Source organism: Chionomys nivalis, chromosome 20, assembly GCF_950005125.1.
Source record: "Chionomys nivalis chromosome 20, mChiNiv1.1, whole genome shotgun sequence".
NCBI lineage: Eukaryota > Metazoa > Chordata > Mammalia > Rodentia > Cricetidae > Chionomys > Chionomys nivalis.
This window is the reverse complement of record NC_080105.1, coordinates 47,509,453-47,533,304: the sequence shown is the minus strand read 5'-3', so window position 1 is coordinate 47,533,304 and position 23,852 is coordinate 47,509,453. Positions and strand designations below refer to the sequence as shown.

Below are 23,852 nucleotides of genomic sequence, written 5' to 3'. Positions count from 1 at the left end.
AAGACTCTTTCTCTAAGAAAAACAAACCCTGAGAAGCTGTGTTTCTTTGCATGCTGCCTCTGTGCTAAAACACCACAACCACAGCAACCAGGACAGAAAGGGATTACTTAAGCTTAAAGTTCATAGTTCATCATGGAAGAAGGTTGAGGCAGAACTCAGGGCAGGAACTGAAGCAGCAGAGGAGCGAGGCTTTCTGGTTTGCAATTCAGGGCTTGCTCAGCCTGCTTTTCTTATGCTAAAGCAGAACCACCTGCCCAGGGATGGCACCCACTGTGAGCTAGGTCCTTCTATGTCAATCATCAATCAAGACAATGCCTATCTCCAGGCTGGTCTGATGGATGGGCATTCCCTCAATTCACGGCCTCTGTTCCTAGACAACTGACTTATGACAAGCTGACAAACTCAACTAACACAGAAGCCAAGGTCCCAGAGGTCTGGGAAATGAGCCAACAGCGCTCCACAGGGGCCTTCTCACTCTGTAGACCCCCTTATCCCACCCATCGAAGACCCCAAGGCTCCAACAGAGCTGATGTTCAGTGTCCACTGCACAGCCGGGTTCTCTCTTTCATCCAGAGAAAGGTATATTTACACACCAATGAGACCGCTCAGGCTGAACACTGACAGCTATTTCAGGACTAACATTTGCACTTTGTTGTAATAAGAGCGGCGGGGCTGCGTCCCCAGCACCCGGCCGCCCGCATGGCTAGCTTATGCTCCAAAATAATTACACGGAAACTGTATTCTTTTAAACACTGCCTGGCCCATTAGTTCCGGCCTCTTATTGGCTAGCTCTTACATATTGATCTAACCCATTTCTAATATTCTGTGTAGTACCATGAGCTGGCTTACCAGGGAAAATCTTAACCTGCGTCTGTCTGGAATGGGAGAATCATGGCGACTCCTGACTCGGCTTCTTTCTCCCAGCATTCTGTCTGTTTACTCCACCCACCTAAGGGCTGGCCTATAAATGGGCCAAGGCAGTTTCTTTATTAGTTAACCAATGACCTTCCTCCATCATTTCCCCTTTTTCTGTTTAAACAAAAAAAAAAAGAAGGCTTTAACTTTAACAGCAAAATTACATATAACAAAACAGTTATCAAGTAAAAATTACAATATTTACATCTATTTTATCTTTATCATAACTAAGGAAAACTATAACTATAACTAACCATTCTTCAACTCCATCAAAGACTCCAGAAGGATATAATATTACCTAAGTAAACAAGAGATCCAAAACTCTAGAAATGACAGAGACATCTCATTGCCTGGACAGTCACCCAAAGTTCCTCTGTACCATTGGGGCATCCATCTTCAGCCTTCAGGCCCATAGTATCCAGCAGACATTTTCATGAAGCAGGAAATTCCAAAGACAGTTCAGTCATTTTCTGCTGTGTCCTGCAGAATGTCTCGCGGACTCTTTTAGGAGTCAGGAACCCCGAAAAGCCATCTCACCTTTAGGCAAGTTCAGTAGTCCTCTCTCTGTGGGTTCTCTGTGTCTAGTTTATGCAACAGTCCAGGCAAGAGCAGTTTCTTGCCCAAATGACTATCAAACTCCATAAGGAGCCTCTTCGATGCCCATCTTCCTCTCGAAGTAGACTGGTGCTGCCAGGAGCAGACGTGTCTCATTGTCATGAAAAACCCTAAGTTATTAAAATGTTTAAAATGCCATATTCTGTAGTCTTTGAAAGATATGAAGAATGCCTATCTAACTGAAATATATCTCTATATATCTAGAAAATCTAACTAACATGACTACAAGCTTGACTATTATTGATGATTGTCCATTAACAACCTATATTTCCTAATTATACATTACATATTAAATGAACTATACAATCAATACAGTAATCAAGATCAGAAATACATATACATATAACAAAATTGACCTTAAAATCCATACCAATGCAAATTATTCATATCTATATCAGCACTTCACTTGAGGCCCTTCCTTCTGGAAGCCTCGTAGGACCCCACTCTACACTGGCCTTGTATCCTCCTCTCCTGTGCAGAAATCAAGGGGGTCTGGAGAAAAACTGCCTCAAGCAGGCAGCACCCCTTTCTGCTCAAGTGGAAAAACCTGAGGAGAATGGTACTGAGGCACACATCAGCACCTGCGACAACTGTTCCAGTGCCTCTGATTTCCCTAAGTTGCAAAGTTGCAATTTATTCTATGTATGTTCTCAAACGACAGTCCCTCTTCCAAGATAACTGGAACAAATGCCGGGCAGTGGTGGTGCACGCGCCTTTAATCCCAACATCCAGGAGGCAGAGGCAGGTGGATCTCTGTGAGTTCAAGGCCAGCCTGGTCACAGAGTGAGTTCTAGGGTGGTCAAGACTACACAGAGAAACCCTATCTCAAAAAAAACCCAAAACAAACAAAAATTCCAAAGGCCAAGGCCATGGGACTTAAAATGGAGAATTAGAGAATTACTAATGGAGAATTAGAGAATTACTGCCCAGGGACTGAATGACTTTGAAGGTACAGGAAGTTAACCACGCAGGGGGTGGGGATGTTGGTAAATCAAGGCAGAAGGTCTCCTTCCCACCACCATTCACCATTCATTAGGGTATCTAAGGTGGAACACCAACACTAACTCCCTCACCGACCCAGACAACAAACCAACTGTCCTGTCTGTTCCTTCTCACCTCTGAGACTACAAAAATACTCGCTACCCAGGAGCTAAGGAAGGGCAAGTTTAGCTATTTCGTGTTTTCTTTTTGTTTGAAGACAGGGTACTAATTGCCACGCCATTCTTCTGGGATAACTTTAAAATTCTAACAGAGCAGAAGGCATGTGACACCTGCCTAGAACACTGGCACTTAGGAGGTTCAGGTAGGATGACCCTGCTTGAGAACAGGCTGGGCAACACAGAAAGACCCTGTTTCAAAACACACACAGCCTAAAGCTCTACATGTAAAAACAGGTAAACCCACTTGATAAAAGAACAAAACTGGTGCCAAGGTCAAAGATAGCACTTCAAATTTCCAAAACAGCATTTTATTTGTTTTTTTTTTTGTTTGTTTGTTTTGTTTTGTTTTTCAAGACAGGGTTCTCTGTGGCTTTGGAGCCTGTCCTGGAACTAGCTCTGTAGACCAGGCTGGTCTCGAACTCACAGAGATCCGCCTGCCTCTGCCTCCCAAGTGCTGGGATTAAAGGCGTGCGCCACCACCGCCCGGCTAAAAACAGCATTTTATACTATTTCATTGAAAAAGAGATTCAAGAGAAGGGGTGGGGGAGTCAGAGGAAGGTCACTTAGTATGCACCGAGTCCCTGGGTTCCATCCCAAGCACAATCCACTCAAATCAAGAGATCCAAACTCTACCCTCTGAAAAACATACTTCAACGAAGAGTTAATTAGGCTAACCAGGACACATCTGCCTACCAGCAGCCAAGGCCTTCTCCAGAGAAGCCAAGACCAACAGTTGACTATGTTTGGTCCTCTCAATAATGCGGTGGCCATCGGTTCTGGAGCAATCTGGATCTATCTCAGGCCACATTTCTCGTGGCGCAGAAATCTCTCCCACAGACAGATGTTAGAAAGCCCTCACTCGGCACAGGGCCGCACTACTCCAGCCGAAGAGCGAAGGCAGGAGACGCGTGCTAACAGATGGGCTTGTGGTGCAGAGACCTGAAATTGTGGGACTTCAATCTACTGCTGCCAAACAGCCATAATGTGCAATCTCTTCAGAAATAATTACTGCAGAATTCAAAATACCAACTGCTTCTCTCATAAAGCGGTAACCACCCACACAGCTGGGAAGCCGAGGCTCGAAATAAAAAGAGCTAGGAATGCTTAGCAAAAAGAGCCCCCAGACAGTGAGCTCAGGAGACACCCCAAAGCAGGATGGTCATTCCGTACCCAGGAATGTTGTGCACACAAGAGACCTTAAGGGAAGGGGGCGGGAGCGGGGAGAAGTTTGTGGATCCGGAAATTACACCGTTTGGCAATGTAAGAAGCTTGTGGTGACCAGCGCCAGCATGGAGTTCCCAATGAGCCTTCACCTGCTGGCGTTCCCACCACTGGGCTAATCTGCGTCATCGAAAGGGTTCTGTGGAAGTAACAGTGTGACTTCTGAGGCTTCTGACTTGTTTGTTAATGGTCCAGCGGCCTGGGGAGGTGAAGCCAGCTGCCATTCTGTAAGGACAGTGAAGGACACTGTGCAGGGCTCCCCCTCAGGACCTGTGCCTCATTCCATCAGCCAGCAATACCCGGTAAGAAAATGGGGTGCCAGATGAAAAGACCTTAGCCTTTAGGTCAAGTCGCCCAGGGGTCTTGGTTTCACAAGTGCCAGCTAAGCTGCCCCACTCTCAAAAACTGTTTCAAGTTAACTTTTGAAATAATACAGAACTCCTATGGGGACCATGGACAGGGCTCAGAGACAAGCACTTGTCCACCTCAGGTGAGACCTTGGTGCAAACCCCAAAACAAAAATAAAAATAAACAACCCTTCTCTCTTGACCTAAAAATAGGTGCCAAGTCCCAGGACGCTGAATGCCATCTTCACATAATCCCCTTTCCTCACCCAGACAAGACTTGGAGAGAAGAAACCAATTCCTTCCTGTGTTTTCCTCATTGAAGAGCTGACACGGTTTTTACTTTTATTTATCTGGAGACAAGGTCTCTCTGTGTAGCCCTGGTTGCCCTAGAACTGTGAGCTCAGTAGACAACGGTGTCCTTGAACTCAGAGATCCGCCTGCCTCTGCCTCCCAAGTACTGGAATCAAAGGCGTGCGCCACCACACAGGAGCTCAAGCTAATCAAGAAAATAAACCATTTCCAGTGCTGCTGTACACTTACCCAAGATGACTTTTGCTTCTGTTGGTTTGTATCTAAACTGTGCAGCAAACTTCTGCTGTTCAAAACCCCAAACTACAATGTGTAAGTCAGACACATGCATATGCATATGGACGTGTCTTCGTGCCAAGTCCACAGGCACAGGAGACTTCATCTTCCAGTGACTTTTTAGCTGTCACTGAGGAGGGAGCTCCCTGTTCTGGAGCTCACACCCTGTTCTGGTTTCGTTTTAAGGCCCTTCATTTCCTCTTAGCCTCCTCAAACACTGAACAGGGGGATTCACAAATTCCCTGGAGAGGAAAAGCTGAGAAACACATTTCCCAGAGCTCTGACGGGCAACCCCTCCTCCCTGCCCTGCAGGAACAGAGAGTGAACTCAGGCTCGAGCGCTATGGAGGTCAGGGTGGTCTCAAACGTGTGTTGACCCTCCTGTCTCAGCCTCCCAACAGTTAGACTGTTAGTGGAGTTTACATATTTCTAAAACAAAAACAAAAACTTCACACTGATTGACTCTGTGGTGGTGAGGGTAGGTGGGTGGGGGCACGTGATATGGTTCTCTCCTTCTGTCACATGGGTTTCAGGGATCATTCAAGCCATGAGCCTTGATGGCAAGTACCTCTACCCACTGGCCACCTCACCCTTGCAGACCCAGATTTTCCATCTTAAAAGCTGAAATTAAGACTGAGTACACTGCTGGCAATCAAGGCTCTGGTCCTGATGTCTCACTTTTTGAAACAGAAACTATATCCTATCTCAGCATCACTGCTATAACGGAAACACTATAAACTACTTGCATCTAATCACCCAGTAAACAAATGTGGGGGGAATAGAAAGCTGGCAAGGTGAGCATCCTGCAGTGGGAACTGGGACACATGCGCTATTCCTTCCCAGCGGTGCTACAAGAGGCTACTGGACCAGATATTGCGGTGCATACCTTCAACTGCAGCATGGGGGAGGCTGGGGCAGGAGGAGCAGGAGCTAGAGGCTTCCCTGGCTCCATAGTGACTCGGCCCCAAAGGCAAATGGAATGAACAGGGGGGAACGAAGGGGCTAAGGATGTAGTTCAGTGGGAGAGCTGGCAAAGGCAGCCTGCCCAGCAGAGCAGCCAGCGGACACACTCGCCCTGGTGAAGCAGCGAGAGACCCGTATTTTGAGTTTACCAGCACAAGCAAACCCTAATTATGTTTGGGACTAGGCTGGTGCTTCCAAAGGAGGCTGAGATCTTAAACTCAAAAGCAGCAAGGCCTTTCCACAGCTAACCGTTATAGTCGCAGGCATAGTTAGCAATCTTGGTTATCAAAGCTCGAGGAAGATGGCTGTTCAGTGGATAAACAATGGACTCCCAACACTACTGTGGATTTTGGAGATTATAAGAAAACAGTTACACCCCAAGGCTGCCTTAGATAAGACAGCTGCTTCAGAGTGATTACAATGCCCCCCAACCTCCCCACCCCCGTCTTTTGTAAGAGCTCTGGCTGACTTGGAACTCACTCTATATCTATAGACTAGGCTGGCCTCAAACTCAAGAGATATTCCTGCTTTCTGCCTCCTGACTGCTGGGATTAAAGGTGTACACCACCACTTCTTTGGTTTTCTTTGAGAAAGGGTTTCATAACCCAGTCTGGTCTTGAACAGACTGTGTAGCCAAAGATGACCTTGAACTCCCACCTCTCCTGCCCCCACCTCCAGAGTTCTGGAACTGCTCTTTTTGGCATCTCCAGAGCTACTCTCTCAGTGCACGCCTTTAGACAACACCCAGTGTTCTACCCCCCCCCCAACCAAGCCCCATCGGTAGAAAATGCCTCTGTCACTAGAAATTACCGGAGTAAATGAACTAGTTTTAGTTTACGCCCTGTGATAAGGAGGAATGTAACTCAAGAGTGAGTTTAATCCTTAGAATACTTAAGAAGGCCTTGTAGCTGGGTGTGGTAGCGCACACCTTTAGTCCCAGTACTTGAGAAGAGGCAGGAGGATCTCTGTGAGTTAGAGGCAGCCCAGTCTACACTGTGAGTTTCAGGACAGCCAGGGCCACACAGAGAAACCCTGTCTTGAAAAACCAAAGGCAAACAAACAAATACACAAAGGCCTTGACTTTGCTACGTCTAAAAAGAATACACAATTCAAAAGTTTTCGAGGATAGCTCTGCCCAGGGGTTCCTTACCCAACACTGTTCTGCGTTCTGAGAGCAGCTTTGCTCACACAACAGTGGAGCGCCTTATGGAGGGGAGGCGCTTTCTCCACACCTCCCTACATTCTAACAAACCAACATTCCCCATTCCACTGGAAAGAAACGGGAGTGGGGCATGCTGCTGAAGTCTTCAGGACTCAAGACATCCTGTGCTAGGATCACATCAAAAACTAAACAAAGCCAATCACACCAAAAACTAAAAGCATCAACCCGCGGCATGGTAGACATATATGAAACTGTTCACCTAGGCAATCAGCATTTCTAGGAAATTCTAATAAAGCAATCTCTTGATGCGGGCAAGGAAACATTCAACAAAATCCTGAGGAAAACATACTTCTGGATTTGAATGGACCACTTCAATATGTAACTAATAAAAGATATTTGCATAATATTTGCTTGTAAATATGCTCAAAGCTTTAGAATAAAAGGTCTAGGGGCTCAGATTTTAGCAAGATCTGCATTCTAGGTCTTAAACATATAGTCTACAGCTTTCCATAAATCTACCACTTACCCATACACTCATACACAGCACCCAACACTACATCAGAAATATTGAATAGGTAAAAGTCTGTGTTGGTGAGGACAGACAGATGCGTCAGTGGTTAACAATTGATAATGTTCTCGCAGAGAGCCGAGTGTGGCTCACAACCACATGTAACTCCAGCTCTGAAGATCACTGCACTCCAGGCGCAAACCCACACACAGACATATAACCAAAAACTAAGATCTGATTTTAAAAGTCTATTTTGGTACTTGTATTGAATGATTCCAAAATGATTTCTTACATAATTTATTTTCTTTTCCATACACACGCACACTCTGAATCCTTTAGCTGTAATGGTCTGTCCTGTCCCTTGAAGAGACAAGCCCCACCAACTCCCCTCCCTTCCAGCCTGCACTGCTCTCTCTGCCCCCATCTTTCTTCAGAAGAGGTGGCTACTGTCGTGGCTCCTCTCTCCTCCCTCCCTTCCTCCCTCCCTCCCTCCCTCTCTCTCTCCCTCTCCCTTCGTCCCCCTTCTCCCTTCCTCTCCCCTTTCCCTATCCCTTCCATAGCCCACTAAATAAATACCCACTTTCTCTGCATGGCATGCCTATCTGTCTCTGTCTCTCACCTGCTGCGGCTCCTCATGGGACTGGTTGAGCCACCACGCAGCTCCCTGCTTGAGACCCACTGCCCCTTGTGGCCCGGTACCATTTTAATTTTACCATTATATTTAAAATTCAAGCATACTGTCTCCAAAGGAGACAAAAAGTCAGGCAACCTTTCTCCCATAAGGTTGAAGCCCTTCCCAACCACATAGGCCCACAAAGGTGGAAATTGGTACACACTGTTCAACTGGTATTTGAGTACGGCCACCTTCTTTATTTTACAATCCTAGTGATTTCTCTGAAACTGGCACAAGTATGGATAGAGGTTACCAAACCTCTCCAGCCCAAGTACTTGACTACCAAGATACAAAACCAGTCACATAGAAAACCTGAGCATGGTTATATTCCCAAACAGCATCACCACAATTTTTTTCAACCATTTAACTTTTGAGGGGTTTTTTTTGTTTGTTTGTTTGTTTGTTTTTGTTTTTGACTATCCTGGAACTCACTATGGAAACCAGGCTAGCTTGTAGCCTTGAACTAAGAGACCTGCCTGCCTCTGCCTCTCCAGAGCTGAGATTAAAAGTGGCTCAATTACTTAAAAATTTTAAATCTTTTCTGTCCCTGGAGAGTCAAAAAAAAAAAAAAAAAAAAAAAAAGGAGGTGACCAAATTTAGCCTGGAGCATGGCTTGGTGTTTCTGATCTAAATACCAAAGTTCTGTATGCCCACCTTTAATCCTAACACTGGGGGGGGGGGGGCTGCAGAGGCAAGTGGACCTCTGTGAGTTCAAGGCCAGACTGGTCTACAGACAGAGCGAGTTCCAGGACAGCCAGGGCCACACAGAGAAACCCTGTCTCAGAAATAAACCAACAATTTCATTCAAAACAAAACAAGCAAAGCCAGCTTAAGCATCCTTCGCTGGGAAAAGCCGACTGCAGATGCAGGACTACCGGTGGGGTTCTACAGCTGCCAGTTTGTATTTCCAAGAAAACTTTCAGTCAGCTTATTACATATTCAGAAGCCAGCTTTTTTCTGTGCCTAAAAAAAAAAAAATCACAACCTGACCTACTATTTAATTGTTAGCATAAAACCATCTTAAGAGGACTCATTAAAAAAATTACATAATTCTTAAAACAGTTCCAAAAAAAAGCAAAACTGTACTTCCCTCCAAATTTAAAGAACGAGGAGGCAGGTGATGGAGCAGCAGGCTGCTCTTCCAGAGGACCCGAGTTCAATTCCCAGCACCCACATGGCAGGTTACAACTAGTCCCAGGGGACCCAACACCCTCACATAGACATACATACAGGCAAAACAACAACACACATAAAAATAAATCATTAAAAAAAAGAGCTTTTGCTCAGTGAAACCATCTTTAGTGAGACCTGTGCTTCTGCTGTGTTCTCACAACTACTTTGTATGCCTGACAAGGTAATCCACACAGGCTGGACTAACTCCAGGAGGTCCTTAAAAGGCCAGACACTAACCAACCAGTCTTAGGAGTCACCCGCTCTCTAAAGACCTTACACTGGGGGGATTCCACAATATGTAGGGTTGGTTCCCACCCTATAAGCCACCTCCCCTCCCCCAGAGCCACACTCTGCAGCCATGAACTACCCTGGAGAGTTCTGCTGATGTAAGGCTCTCTAAGAAGAAAACATTTATACAGAAGGAAAGAGTGTGAGAGTCACTGGAACGGGCAAGACCAAACAATTGAGTGGCTGTGGCTGGGGGGCGGGGGCAGAGCCAATCCCAGCCTCTATTCATTTACCGGAGAATCTGGCGCAGGAATCAGAAGAGCAGACTAGTAGAACGCTGAGGAAAGGCTGCCCGAGCCAAGGACAATTCAAAGAGGCTTTCAAATAGCTACTTAACGTCTGTCCTATGGAGCTTTATTTAAATTTGATAAGGTCGGAGAAATAGTTCTTTCTAGCTTCTAGACCTCCCTCCCGATCTGCAAGGAAGCTATGGGGGCAGATGGCATCTTCATCACAGGAAGGACTGTGTAGCTCTGCCACACACCCTCTGCCACGCGCCAGTCCATGCCAACCAGGAGTCCTGACCTGGTGGCAGCACAGAGCAGGCCGAAGGTGCTGTTTTGAGTCTCGGCATGGTACACCTAGCATGCAGATGACAATTTCTAGTAAAAAATCAAACTGCGAAAAAAAGAGTGATGGTATAGCAATAAATCTAACCCCTCTACCAAGTCCAGAGACTCGACTTCCCCAGGCAACTTGTGACGAAGCATGTACTAAGCTACATCAACTGTGGACCTAAGTGAGCCAGAACCCATTCCAAGATCGGGTAACTGAAAGCCCCTCCATCTGGCACTATATGGTGATGGTGTTAAAGGCAATGGGATGAGAAGCCACATGCAAAGGACATCCACCCCAGAGCCCTTCCTCTATAAAGCAAACAACCTTGTCAAAAGGAAGTCAGGCCCAGCTCTTGAGAGGCTGGGGCACGAGTTCACAAGTTCAAGGCTAGCCTAAGCTACACAGGGAGACTATTGTTTATCTCAAATACAAAAGACCTGGGCCAGCAAGATGGCTCAGGGAACAGAAGTATTTACTGCTATACTTGAAGACCTGAATTCAGTCCCTACAACCAGCATGGTGGAAGGACAGAACCAATTCCTGATAGCTGCCCTCCAAACTCTACACACGGGCAGTGGCACATGCCCCTACCACCACCAAATAATAAATGCAAAAAAAAATAATTTTTTTAAATTAAAAACTATGCCTGAAGTGGTGGCTGACACCTTTAATCCCAGGACCTGGAATGCAGAGGTAAATGAATCTCCCTTAAGTTCATGGGGGGCCAGCCATGATAAGCTAAGTCCGGGCAGGTCACCCAAAGGAAGTTCTTTACTTCCCACCATTATCATCTGGGACTTTGGCCATCGATGAATTTAAAGGGAGTCTGGAGTCTCAGTAGTTTACCCTGAGACAAAGCCTGGCTGCAAGAGGAATCACAGGCTGAGACCCCCACCCAAGAGCAGGCCATTCAAAGGAAATGCCTGGCATTCCAACTGCTGTAGATGGGATCACCTGTCAGGGTACCTCAACAGGACACCCCTAGACAGATATCAGCCAATCAGAGGTCCTGAACCTCAGAAACCCCCTCACCCCCACCTTTACTACTAGAAAAACCCAATTCCAATTGAGCTCGGGGCTCTCCGTTTATTCCAATATGTTGGACGTGCGGAGAGACCGAGTTTGCAAACTTGATTAAAATAAAGACTCTTTGCTTTACATATGGGACTCGGTATCCTTTGTTGGTTCTGTGGGGACCCATGGATTTGGGCATAACAAGCTCAAAGCCAACTTGGTCTACATAGCAAGTTCCAGGCTAGCCATGGCTACACAGTTGAGGCCCTGTCTCAAGGAGTTAAAGCCTTGCAACAATGAATTAAACTGTCCCCAAGAAGATATGTTAAAAGACATAATTTACCAGAAATGTGCCCTTATTTGGAAATAGTATCTTTAGAGGTGCAATGAAGTTAAAATGAGGTCATACTAGTTTGGAGAGAGTAATAAATTGAAAGACCTGAGTCCTCAAAGCACGGCCACAGGAAGACACAGACTTTCAGGGAAAACCCACCGTGTGATAAAGCAAAGAATTACGTTGCATCAAGCCAAACCCCAAGGGCTACTGACAAGCAGCAGAAGTTAGAACAGACAAAGTTTTCCTTGAGTCTTCAGGAGCAGGACTCTGCCAACACTCGGGTTTCAGACTTCCGATTCTGATCAGCTCTCAGCAACTATGAGAGTGAACTGGTTTCAAGCTCCTCGGTTTATGGTATTTTGTTCAGAAACCCTACAGCCGCTTCCTACCTCACTCTGAAAACCTATCATTATAATTGCCTGGCCTGCCTCTCGCCTTGCTGACTTCAGCTCCTATTACTTAGCAGCCCAGTCATTCCACGTGGGCAGCACTGGCCTCTGGGCCTGCTCCTCCACGATGCGTGATTCTCTAGGCCCTAGGGCTCCATGCTTAGGGGCTGCTTCTCTGCAAACACTGTTCCCTTTGCAGAAAGGGTTCTTCTCCCCAAAACACACACAACTCTTGTTTCCTCAACTCTCCCCTTAGGAGTCTGTTCACAGTACCATCTCTTTTTTTTTGGGTTTTTTTTTTTTTTTCGAGACAGGGTTTCTCTGTGGTTTTGGTTCCTGTCCTGGAACTAGCTCTTGTAGACCAGGCTGGTCTCGAACTCACAGAGATCCGCCTGCCTCTGCCTCCCAAGTGCTGGGATTAAAGGCGTGCGCCACCACCGCCCGGCTCACAGTACCATCTCTATCAGGTTCCCCTAAACCAACTTCCAGCACCTACGAACCAGACCCATAGGTCAGCCCCCACCCCCAACCCTGACGTTCTCCACAGAACTTAACATAACAGATTTTGCTTTTATGGCTTAAAAGGTTCGCCTCCCTCCAAAATGTTGCTCAGTGAAATCAGGGATTCAATTCTGTATCACAGGGCCTCTATTGACTGAAGGAACAAATTAATTCCGATTAGAGCAAATGAAATTTTATTCAAAACTATGTAACAATAAACCAAGCATTGCGTTGCGCACCTATCATTCCAGAATCAGTTAAAGGTTATATTCAGCTATGCATAGTGAGTTTCAAGGCTAGCCTGGGCTATCTATCTAAGATCCTGTCTCAAAAAATAATTTTTTTGTGATTAATTTAGTGGGCCAGAGGCATCTAGAATTGAAGGGCATGTATGAGATTGGGCTCTGGGGGGAAAGGAGAGGGTATGTGTTGTTTACACTTAAGGGCTCCCGACCAGCCCTTGGTGGGAAGGAAAGGCAAGCAATTTTGAAACTGCTTAAGATTCCTGACTCAAAAATCAACTCTTACCTATAATTTTGTGTCTAGCCACACCCTTGTAGAAACAACTAGACTGTGGAATCTGAGAAGCCAGATCTAAACATAACCCAACCCATCACTCACCCAATTTTTACTTATTCCGGGTTGAGAGCAGGAATGGCTGGGAATGTCGATAAAAGCATAATCTCTCTTCAGAGAACGAAGGAAGCTTGGGATCACCAAATCATCAAAACGTTTATTTTACAAAACAAAAGGCCAAGCCTTACAAATCAGCCTCTTCTGGAGCAAGGGGACAATCTAACTTCTCTCAAGTGGTCCTCGAGATGCACACGCACCCCTTTTTATGCCCCTCCCTTTTAAAAGTAAAAACCAAAGAAGTAGAAAATTAAAGTTGTTTTTACCTTGGGGTTTGGCCTCAGGTTCTGCCAATCCTAGAGGTGAGCCACAAGACTCCTTGAGAGGCGATCTGATTGGGGTTTCCGCTTCAGGAGTCTCAAAATTACCTTCAGAATCCGAGCTGCCAGGGGGGAAAAACGAGGCATTACCACGGTCAACGGTATTTCCAACTGCCTTTAAACTGCACTCACAACGGTGCAAGTCCAGCACCTCCGTCTAACTTTACAACCAACCAATCAATCCTCAACCCGGCTGAGGGAGAGGCTGCGGCAGTTTTTCAGCGATGCCCAACATCCTAACTCCCCGAAATCTCTTCTGTCCTCTGGAACGTCTCACCAGGACCACTTATTTTTGAGGTCATCTTTGCCTTTCACACCCGAAACGGGGGGAGGGGAGCTTCAAATCAACTCCTCGTACTTGACCCCTTTTTCAGAGGCTTAAAAGTGAATATCGTCCCCCTCCCCCGCCCAAACTAAGCCAATTCTTAACCATGCCTTCCTTGTTCTTTGGTAGGCCTCTACCTGTCTCAAAGTCACTCGCGGCTGAAAATGCCGTCACCTGCCTTCCACAATCACACGTGTGACAGCTCAGCAGAGACCACCATTTCTCACCAGCTGCCAGGGGCCTGTCATCACGCGATCCTCTCTTACCACGGCAGCATTTTCGGACACTGCGGGGCCGAGATGGATGCGGGGGAGGGGGGTACGATTTCCTGTCCACAGGGTAAAAAGCTACATATCCCACCTGGCCTCATCAACTGACACTACCCGGTGTGGCTGTGTCGGAGCCGGGGTGTCGACGCTTAGGAGAAAACGAGCCAGGCAAACCGGGATGGGGAGACCGCCGATTCGGGGCCGGGTTCAGAAAGCTCACAGCAAAGACAGGGGACGAAAAGCACACGGGCAGACAGAACATCCCGAACTTTCGGGTGCACAGCGGGGACCCGGCTGCGGGCAAGACGCAGCCAGAGCCGGCAACACGGTTGCGCGCACACAGCATGACCGCGGTGGGAGGATGGCGCGCGCCTGCATCCCGGTTGGGATGCGGTGTACTTGCCTGAAACTCAGAGATTTGGTCTCGGCTTGCGAGTCCTCCTCCTCCTCTGGGTCACCCTCGGGACCTCCGGCTTCTTCCTCGCCCGCGCCCGCACCGCGGACCGCGGACCACGTCCACTTGGCCCACTGCACGGGCGACAGGATCTGCCAGGGACTGAACGCCATGAGCGCGGCTGCCGCCCCGGCGGCGGGAACGGCGGCCTCCTTCCTTCAAAATGGAGGGGCTGTGACAGGCGCCGGCGACCCGCGGATGTGGCTCAACGAGCGAGCGCCGTCGGGCCGGGCGCAGCGCTTCCTCCCACGGCCCGCAGCGCCGCTCGCCCCCGCTCCCCGGAGCCGCCGCGCCACACGCTCGCCCCCGCTCGCCCGCCTGTCCCCTCCCTCTCTCCCTCCCTCCCTGCGCCGCTTGGCTCTGGGGTCGGCTCCCGCCTAGAGCAGCCTGGGCCACCGCGGAGCCGCGCCCCTGGAGCCGCCCCCTCGGACCGAACTACTGGCGCGGCGCGCGGGGGCGACGGTTGGGAAGGCTTTGGGGCGCGCTCCCCCCGCCGCGCTGGTCGCGCCCGGCCTTGCTCCGGCAGGGGCTGCCCGACCGCCCGGACGATCGCGCCCGCTCGCCCTCTTCCCCCCGCGGGGACCCGCGTCTGCAGCTCGCCGCGCCGCGCGCCGCCGACGTCCGTTTCCGAGCGTGTACGCGCTGCTGCGCCTTTCCTCTTCCCCCTTTTATCTGTTCTTCCTGCCGCTACGACTTAATGGCGTGGCTGACGCTGGACCGCACAGAAGTTAAGCCCTTCATTTAAAAACAAAAAAAACAAAAAACACTCGGACCCTCTGTTGTGCCCGCTCCCTGACACTACTCATCTCCATCCCCGTTACTTCCAGGATTTGGGAGGCTCCCCCAGCCAACATAAGAATTGAAGATGCCTTGCCAGCACCAAACCACACTCACGGAGGCTCTGGAGTGGCCAAACCTGGGATAGAGGACATAAAATTACCCCCTGACAAGACAGCCTGAGCGGTTTCCCGTTGTCCATCTTTTTCAGAACTTTAAGGGTTTCTTCATATAATCTAGGTCTTTGGTTACTGATGTCATTTCCCGCTCCAGTACGAAGCCAGCAGGCCTAGTGACCGCAGCCTTCAGGATAAAATCTTTTTATCTTTGTAGGCGAAGAGAAGAGTTTTTTTCTTTCATCTTTGAAAGATTCGACGAAGTGAACCCGTTGCCTCTAACGCCAAAGCTTGAGTCTCTTGATGCGTCAATAATGTGTTTCTTGTGCTGCTGTCATTTCTGAGTCTCGGGGAATCTGTGATGTGGCTACAATTCCCACAGAGAGTGCGCCTCCAAAAGTCAGGACAAGGTCGCGCTGAAACTTGTAGGACACCGATGATCTCCTGAACGGAGTTGGCACCAAGTATATTGCTGATGAATCAGAAAGGTCTTACATACCCCATAACAAAGCAAACATGTAAGATAAGGCTTGGCAGGTATCCCACCGTAATGAAAAGGCAGGAGGATGCTTTGGAATCCATTACTGCTTCTTGCCAGAGATAAACAGGACTGTCAAGAAAGAGTGGCGTAAGACTTAAAATAGAGGCAGAAGTCATTTTGTTTCAGGTCTACAAGAAGTATGCCAACACTATCCAACTGTTGGTGTCTTGGGTTTATGATCACCAAATAAATCTCCAGGTTAGAAATCCCTTAGATTCCTTGGTTTGATACACATATCCTGTGGCCTGAATATAATCCCCATGTGAGTCAGCACTTGGTTTTGATCATTCTTCCTCAATAGTGCTAGAATCTTCTTCCCTTCTCTCCATCCTTGGTGTGATGTACATCGTTCCTGCACTCCCTAACCTCTTAGAACCTCAGTTTCCAGGCTGAAGAGATGGCTCAGAGGTTAAGAGCTCTGACTGCTCTTCTACAGGACCTGGGTTCAAGTCCCAGTACCCCGCATGGCTACTAACGATTCTTAACTCTTAAGACCTGACATACAGACATACAGGCAGGCAAAACAGTAATTAATGCACATAAAATAAATTTTAAAAGATCCTACTTCCCTAGCCACCATCAGCAGGGACCTAGATCTAACTTTTATATGCCCAAGAACACCTAGGAGATTGTAAAAACAGAAATTTACTCTGGGGATCTAGCTAGCTCAGAGGGAGCACACAAGACCTGGCCCACACAAGATCCTGAATTCCATCCCTATCCTGAAGCAAGGAGGAGGGGTTCAGTGGTGTCTAGACGGTTGTACATGTATTATACTGTCCTTGAGGAACTGTCAAGATGGTAAACTTGGCAAACGATATCTAACTCAGGCCGACTACTGCCCTCGCTCCCAGAACAACTGGTTTCTCTTCGCCTGCAGAGCTTTCTGCATTCCTGAACTACACCTCTTCTCCCGCCTGAATCCCTGGCCCTGGCTAGCCAAACTCCTCTCCTCAGCCAGCTCAGTGGCGCCCTGTGGGAAAGTACCTCTGTGCTCCCTACCCTTGTACACCTGAGATCACGGCTGTGGCCTTAGTTGTACAAGTGAAAAGGAGAGTTCTCAGGAGGACACCAGGATGACAGGCATAAGCCAAGCCTGTCTCAGGGTGTAAGGTCACCCTACACTTAACATAGCATGTGCAACATGTTTATTCACACACATGCATCTTACATTTGAGCCATGTATTCCAAAGGTCAGAGACCATGTCATATTTGTGATAATATTTTTGTCTTTCCAGAAACTTTGGACAAGTAAGCACACTCAACGGTGGTCAATAAATTATATAAACAAACATACTAGTTTCCATTTGTCTTCCCCAGCTTGACTAAGCTCCTAGGGAAGCTATGTCTTGAAGGAGCAAAGAACAGAACCAGCTCCAGGGGTGGCTCAGAGTGAGAAAGGGTGGCAGCTTGAGAAAAGAGGAGCAGAAATGCCCATCTTGTTCAAGTCACTCAGAGTAAACAGCAACAAAGTAACTCCATAGTCTTCAGGGATTGTATATCACAGAAACTGAATAAGTTTGGTATGTCCATTTCCCCAAAATTCTAGAAAAGGCAGACCATGGTAGCTGCCCTCCTCCGCCGCCCTGAGCAGAATGTCCGCAAATACATAACAGAGTAGTCAAGAAACCTATTTGTTTTGGAAATGACCTTCAGCTGAGAAAGGGCCCTTTATTCTTTTTCACAGCTTCGTGCCCTTCCCAGAAGCTATGGGTTGGGATAACATGAAAATCTAAAACATAGTTCCGTGGGGCTGGAGACGTAGCTCTGTGGTATAGCTGGTGTGTAGCGTGAATGGGGCTCTGGGTTCAATTCCCGCTGACAAAAATAACTCCTTCGAAGCATCCCACAAATGATGGCCAGGCCAAGCATGACAGAGCAGTCCAGGCTACAGAGGGGTCTGCAGTGTGGGTCTCCTTAGTAAAAGCTAAATGAACTGAGTCGGGGCTGGAGAACTAATTGCTGTTGCACGGGACCCAGGTTCATTTCCCACCACCCACAAGGTTACATACATCCACCCTTCATTCCAGTTCTAGATACTTGCTTGACACCCTCTTCTGGCCCACAAGGGCACAAGTGGCATACATGCATGCACGCAGGCAAAGCACACATACGCGTAAACAAATCAATCTGAAAATAAACCGAGTAAACAAATTCCGATGCCTAAGACTCTGCTGGCCCTCTTTTTTTTTTTTTTTTTTGCCTCTGCCTCCCAAGTGCTGGGATTAAAGGCGTGCGCCACCACCTAATTCTTGTTAGCCTCAGCTAAACCCCAGCTTGCCTCTACCTTAAGCTGTCTTTGTTCTCCTAGAATCTAGTTTTATCTGGAATCCTGCAGGTTCGGTTTAATGACTATCTCCACCCTCACCCTCTCACACTGGCCTGCCTTCCCCAAGAATCTTGTCAAGTAGGTTTAGCCAGAACCATCACGCGCCCCCAGAACTTCCTCTTAGTAATTTAGTAATTTTTCAAGTCAGTGACACCACCATCCCCGCCCCCCAGCCTCAGTGCAGATCCCTGCCTATAAATACTCACTTGTCTTTTTGTTTGGGCTTAAACCAGATCTCTACTTTTCAATAGCCTAGCAGAGTTGCCCCTTAAATGAAGTCTTCCATATTTAACAAGAGTCACAGCAGACCTCCCCTTAACAAGCAAACCATTATTTAGTAGCATAGCCACAGTGAGGACAGAGTCGGAGGAGAGAGGCAGGTAAGGCGAGCCTCACTGTGATCAATTCTTATACATGATAGACCTTATATGGAGAGCAGAACCTGATATAAAGGGAGGGAACACAAGAGCCCACCCAGCTTATCAAAGGGCATAGCTGGGAGCTCTAGCAAGCCCCGTTGCCCATCTTCCATGCAACACCTAAATATTGGATTCTAAAAGATATCTTTCAATATCATGACTGTTTTCTCTCATGTAAACTGTTGAGATCGGGTGCAGCTGAAGTACCGACCAAAGCCATGTGTGCATCCTCTTGTTCCATAGAACCCGAACAGGCAAAGAGGAATACCCATTCTTTGGAACACAGTAGTTATGACTGCATTTAGAAAGACCATAGATCATTTGGAAGCAACTTGGGAGGCCTGGACTAAAGGACTCGAGACTGAAGAGATGCAAGAAATTGTCTATTCTCTGCCACGGAACTGCCTAGCAAAGATAATAGCTCCTCTCACAGAAGCAAGATTCAAATCAGTGCTCACTTGGTTCTTTCAGTCCACTTGATCAGTAAGTCACGAGAATGTGAATAACCCCGGCACTTGGGAAACATAACTACACTGAAGGAACAGAATGTCCAGGCTGCTTTAAAAACAAAACCAAGGCCGGGCGATGGTGGCGCACGCCTTTAATCCCAGCACTTGGGAGGCAGAGGCAGGTGGATCTCTGTGAGTTCGAGACCAGCCTGGTCTACAGAGCTAGTTCCAGGACAGGCTCCAAAGCCACAGAGAAACCCTGTCTCGAAAAACCAAAAAAAAAAAAACAAAAAAAAAAAACAAAAAAAAAAAAACCAAAAACAAACAATTTTTGACCACCCATGGACGCAAGAAGGCATTTCCATGAGACAAAGCGAACGAAAAAGAGACAAGGAGAGAGCAGGACAGGGTGACGCTGGAGAACTCCAGCAACTGTGGGCCTTCTGTCTTACAGAGATTGGGCCTCCCTGTGTGTGGTGGCTTGCAAGAAAATGGCCCCCACATGAAGTGGCACTGTGAGGGGGTGTGGCCTTGTTGGAGGAAGTGCATCACGGAGGGGGCGGACCTTGTGATCTTCTCAAGCTTCACTCAGTGTGACAGCCCATCTCCGGTTGTGTCTGAGTTAAGACGCAGGACTCTCAGCTCCAGCGCCACAACCTGCCTGCACGCTGCCATGCTCCCCACCATGATGATAATGGACTGAACCTCAGAAACTGTAAGCAAGCCCCCCCAAATTAAATGGTTTCTTTATAAGAGTTGTTGTGGTCATGGTGTCTCTTCACAGCAATAAAAACCTTAATTAAAGATACTACATAACCCTGACTGGCCTGGAGCTTGCTATGTAGACCAGGCTGGCCTCGAACTCACAGAGCTCCTCCTACCTCTGTCAATTGAGTGCTAGGATTAAAGGCGTGGACACCCCCTCCAGCTTTATGTCTATTGCTAACATCCACGTAATTTTTATTTGGTAAGGGGAATGAGACAATCTCACACTTTACCTCAGGCTGGCCTGAACTCAAGGCAGTCCTCCTGCCTCAGCCTTCAGAGTGCTAGGGTGGTAGGAATATGCCACATCTAGCTAGTTTAAGAATTTAGTGGTTGCCAAGATGGCTCAGCAGTTAAGAGCACTTTCTGTTCTTCCAGAAGATGCAAATTTGGTTTCTAGCACCCATGTAGGGAGTCGTGCTGACTAGTTTTATAACTTGACATACTATAGGTACCTATAGTTATCTGAGAGGAGGGAACCCCCATAAGATCTGGCTGTAGGCAAGCCTGTAAGTTTTCTTAATTAGTGATTGATGGGGGAGAGCTCAGCTCATGGTGGGAGGTGCCATCCCTGGGCTACTGTGCAGGCCCATATTTCTATATGGTGTGGCAGCCAGGCTCTGAAGCCGTAGGCCCCACCTGAGGTGGTCCCATAGCCCTGCAGCAGGCTGTCACTGCCCTAACAAAGGGTCAGGATGTTGTTTTGCTCCTTTGTAATTTGGAGGATGCCTGATGGAGATGTTAATTCAAACCTAAGTGACAGCTAGCATACACAGCAGACAGGTAGATGTGGACATGACAAAAAGCCATTCACCTGGTTACCTAGGAGACAGAATGCTAATGCATTTCCCCTAAGTTAAGTTTTGGTATAAAGGCCATTTGAAGAATAAAACAAAAGAAATTCTTCAGGATGTGAACTCAGGACTTCATGAGGGATCACTGAGAATCTCTCTCCCAATAAAGCCATGTGAGTTGTGTCTTTATTTCCGCGGCTCCATGCCAGTCCAGAGAGAGAGTTTATGTTGGGGTCTGGTCGAGAGAAATAATTGATGGTCCGGGCTAGCACCAGACCCCAACACTGGTGGTCCTGGGTTCTGTACGAAAGCAGGCTGAGCAAGCCATGGGGAACAAGCCAGTAAGCAGTACCCCTCCATGGCTCCTTCCTCTAGGCTCCAGTCTGAGTTCCTGTCCTGACTTCCTTCACCGGTGAACAGTGATGTGGAGTGTAAGCCAAATAAACTCTTTCCTCCCCAACTTGATTTTCAGGTCTGGTGTTTCATCGCAGCAATAGTAACCCTAGCTGCGACCTCTTATAACTCTAGCTCCAGAGGATCTGATGCCCTTTCTGGGCCTCTCCAGGCCCTTTCACACAGATACATCGTCATACACATACGTAAAAACATCTTTAAAAAATTCGTTTTTGTTGAGCAAAATATGTGCCTAACTCAACCAAGATTAAATGCCAGAATGAGAGCTGAGAATGTAGCTCAGTGGTAGGGCACTTGCCCGGGATGCTCAAGGCCCTGAGTTCAATACCCAGCACTGTAAAAAGTAAGTTCAATAAAATAAAACAAAATAGCCAAACTTCTCAAAATCCCTTAGGAAAGGTTCAGGACTCTATGATGCTTAGGGCCTCAGCGGGGCCTCGGTAGAGTATCTCCTATCTCCACTGGATAAGCTTTCAAGAGATGGAGGGCTTTCCTTGGCGGACTCTACAACCTGACTACTGACCACTCTCTCCCCACACTGGATAAGCTCAACACCCTCAGCTGCCGGCTTTTTTCCCCTTGCACACTTGAGCACAGAATGTCCCTACGGTCATGACAGGGCCATCTATCAATGCGGCTCTTCTAATCAAATGATTTCATCGGTCCTCACAATCCCTCCCGTCAGGTAGATGAGATTTATTCTCTTTGGGGACAGGGTAACTGAAGGTAAGAAGGCCAACTGCCAGCCAGAAAGTCACCAGCGGGGCAGGCAGGTGCCAGTATGCAACTCCACTCCACTCTCCGAACTTGGTCGTCCTCATTCTCTATGCTGGGAGGAAGCAGACTGGCCTCCCAACCGTACTGTAGAAAAGTATGCGGGGTGCCCACTGGCCACCGTTCCATCTCAGCAAGGGTTCTTCTGCCTGCTCCCTCCTTATCCGGACAGCTTACAAAGTCACAGCTGGGAAGATGTTGCTGTTATGAAGAACTATCGTTGTGCCAGGCAGTGGTGGCTCGCACCTTTAATCCCAGCACTCAGAGGAAGGCAGAGGCAGGAGGATCTCTGAGTTCGAGGCCAGCCTGGTCTACAGAATGACCAACGCTAGCAGGAAGCCAGTGGTCAGCCCATGTACTTTGCTGTCCCCCACAGTCCCCGCATAGAGTTTCTGTTAATGCCTGTACAGCGCTGACTGTAAGAGCACTAGACAGCTTGTAACTTTATTATCATCGTAGTGTTATCTCGAGGGTTGTGACTTAGGTTAGCGTCTTAGTCTCGGGAGGTCGATGCTATCCTATCACCTGTGAGCTGTCATCCCCGCAATCTTCTTCTCACTGTCCAGCCACACCCAAATCAAGGAATGTGTGCTGCCTATTCACACTGAAAATTACATCAGAGAAATTCCTTCTTAAATGTGTTTGTTTTTCAGACAGTCTCACGATGTGGCTGGCCCTGGTTGGTATGGACTTATTCTCATGTCTCTGTCTTCCGAGTACTGGAACTGTCTCTGTGTGCTGTTAGTTTTCAGAGAATCTGGAGAAGACGACACCTATTTTATGATGTTTGCAATAACTAGTGTCATTAAAGAACCGGTCGTGTTGGGGGTCTGTGATGTTCCCACTCATTGCTGTCACACTTCTTGGCCCTGTTTAGACCCCATAAAAAGTTCCCTATAGGGGGCTGGAGAGATGGCTCAGCGGTTGAGAGCATTGTCTGCTCTTCCAGGGGACCTAGGTTTAATTCCCAGCACCCACGTGGCAGCACACACCTGTTTGTAACTCCAGTTCCTAGGGTTTCTGACACCCTCACACAGATGTACATGCAGGCAAAACATCAAAGTACATAAAATAAAAATAAATTATTTTAAAAAAAGAAGAGAGATCACTTTAGTTTACTACCCTGGGATACAAGAAGCAGCCCTTAAGTATCAAAGACATAAACATAACTAGGTCAGTCTGTTTATTCCAAGTGAGGAAAATACCCAAACAGTAGCCTTAAGCCTTCCACAAACCCTAAGTTTAAAAGAGGCAAAGAAAAAAGAAACACAAAGATCTACTTATTGTAGAAAATGACCATCAGACTTAGAAACAGCTCCTAGTCCAATAGAAAGGCTGTGTCTGTCCTGCAGACACGCTGCAGGACTCCTAGACAGAGCATCATCCCACAAGACTAATTAGAATTATCCTTACCGGGGTAACACTTTGTCTCCTTGGGTTTATTAGATCTCTCTCTCCTTCTTCTTCCCTCCCTACCTCCATCTCTGCGTTCTCTCTCTCTCTTTCCCTCCCTCCCCCTCCCCCTTTCTTCCCCTGTCTCCTCTCCCTCCCCCTCTCTCTTCTCTCCTAATTTTCTCTATGTTCTCTCTCTCCCCTCTCTCCCCCATATCTCCCTCCATTCTTTCCTCCAGTGATGGGGCTTCTAACATGCTAGGCAAGCCCTCTACCACAGAGCTATATCCCCAGCCAGAACTCAGCTTCCTCTTGAATAAAGTACACACTAAGAAAGCAGGCTATCTCTCCAGCTTCATGTTTTAAATGCCAGGTCCAGATTCCGTGAAAGACTATCTTCAAGGAATGAAGCAGAGGTACTAGAACAAGACCCTTGATGTCCTCCTTGGGCCTGAGGGAACATGCATCCCCTACACATACACATATGAGCATACACCACACACACACACATCACACATTCACACACACACACACACCATATACTCACACATACACAAACATCATATGCTCACACACACATATACATCACATAACATACACATCACATCACATACACACATCACATACATCACATACTCACACATACACACATCACATCACAAACACGCATCAT

General features: G+C 47.6%; 1 protein-coding gene across 5 annotated transcripts in view; it reads right to left on the bottom strand.

Annotated features, from left to right (window-relative positions):
• Nucleotides 1-23,852, bottom strand: part of Tacc1 (transforming acidic coiled-coil containing protein 1) — a 99,875-nt gene that overhangs the window by 38,262 nt on the left and 37,761 nt on the right. For 2 of the 5 annotated variants that reach the window (XM_057752139.1, XM_057752140.1), the window contains exons 1-2: nucleotides 14,359-14,718; nucleotides 13,308-13,423 (exon numbers count right to left, since the gene is read on the bottom strand). The exons of 2 other annotated variants lie outside the window; for them this stretch is intronic. In XM_057752139.1, the coding sequence (XP_057608122.1) occupies nucleotides 13,308-13,423; nucleotides 14,359-14,522 (280 nt within the window). In that variant the 5' untranslated portion in view covers nucleotides 14,523-14,718. Of the gene's footprint in view, nucleotides 1-13,307; nucleotides 13,424-14,358; nucleotides 14,719-23,852 lie in introns of those variants that run through there. One more of the 5 variants, XM_057752142.1, reaches the window with a different exon arrangement.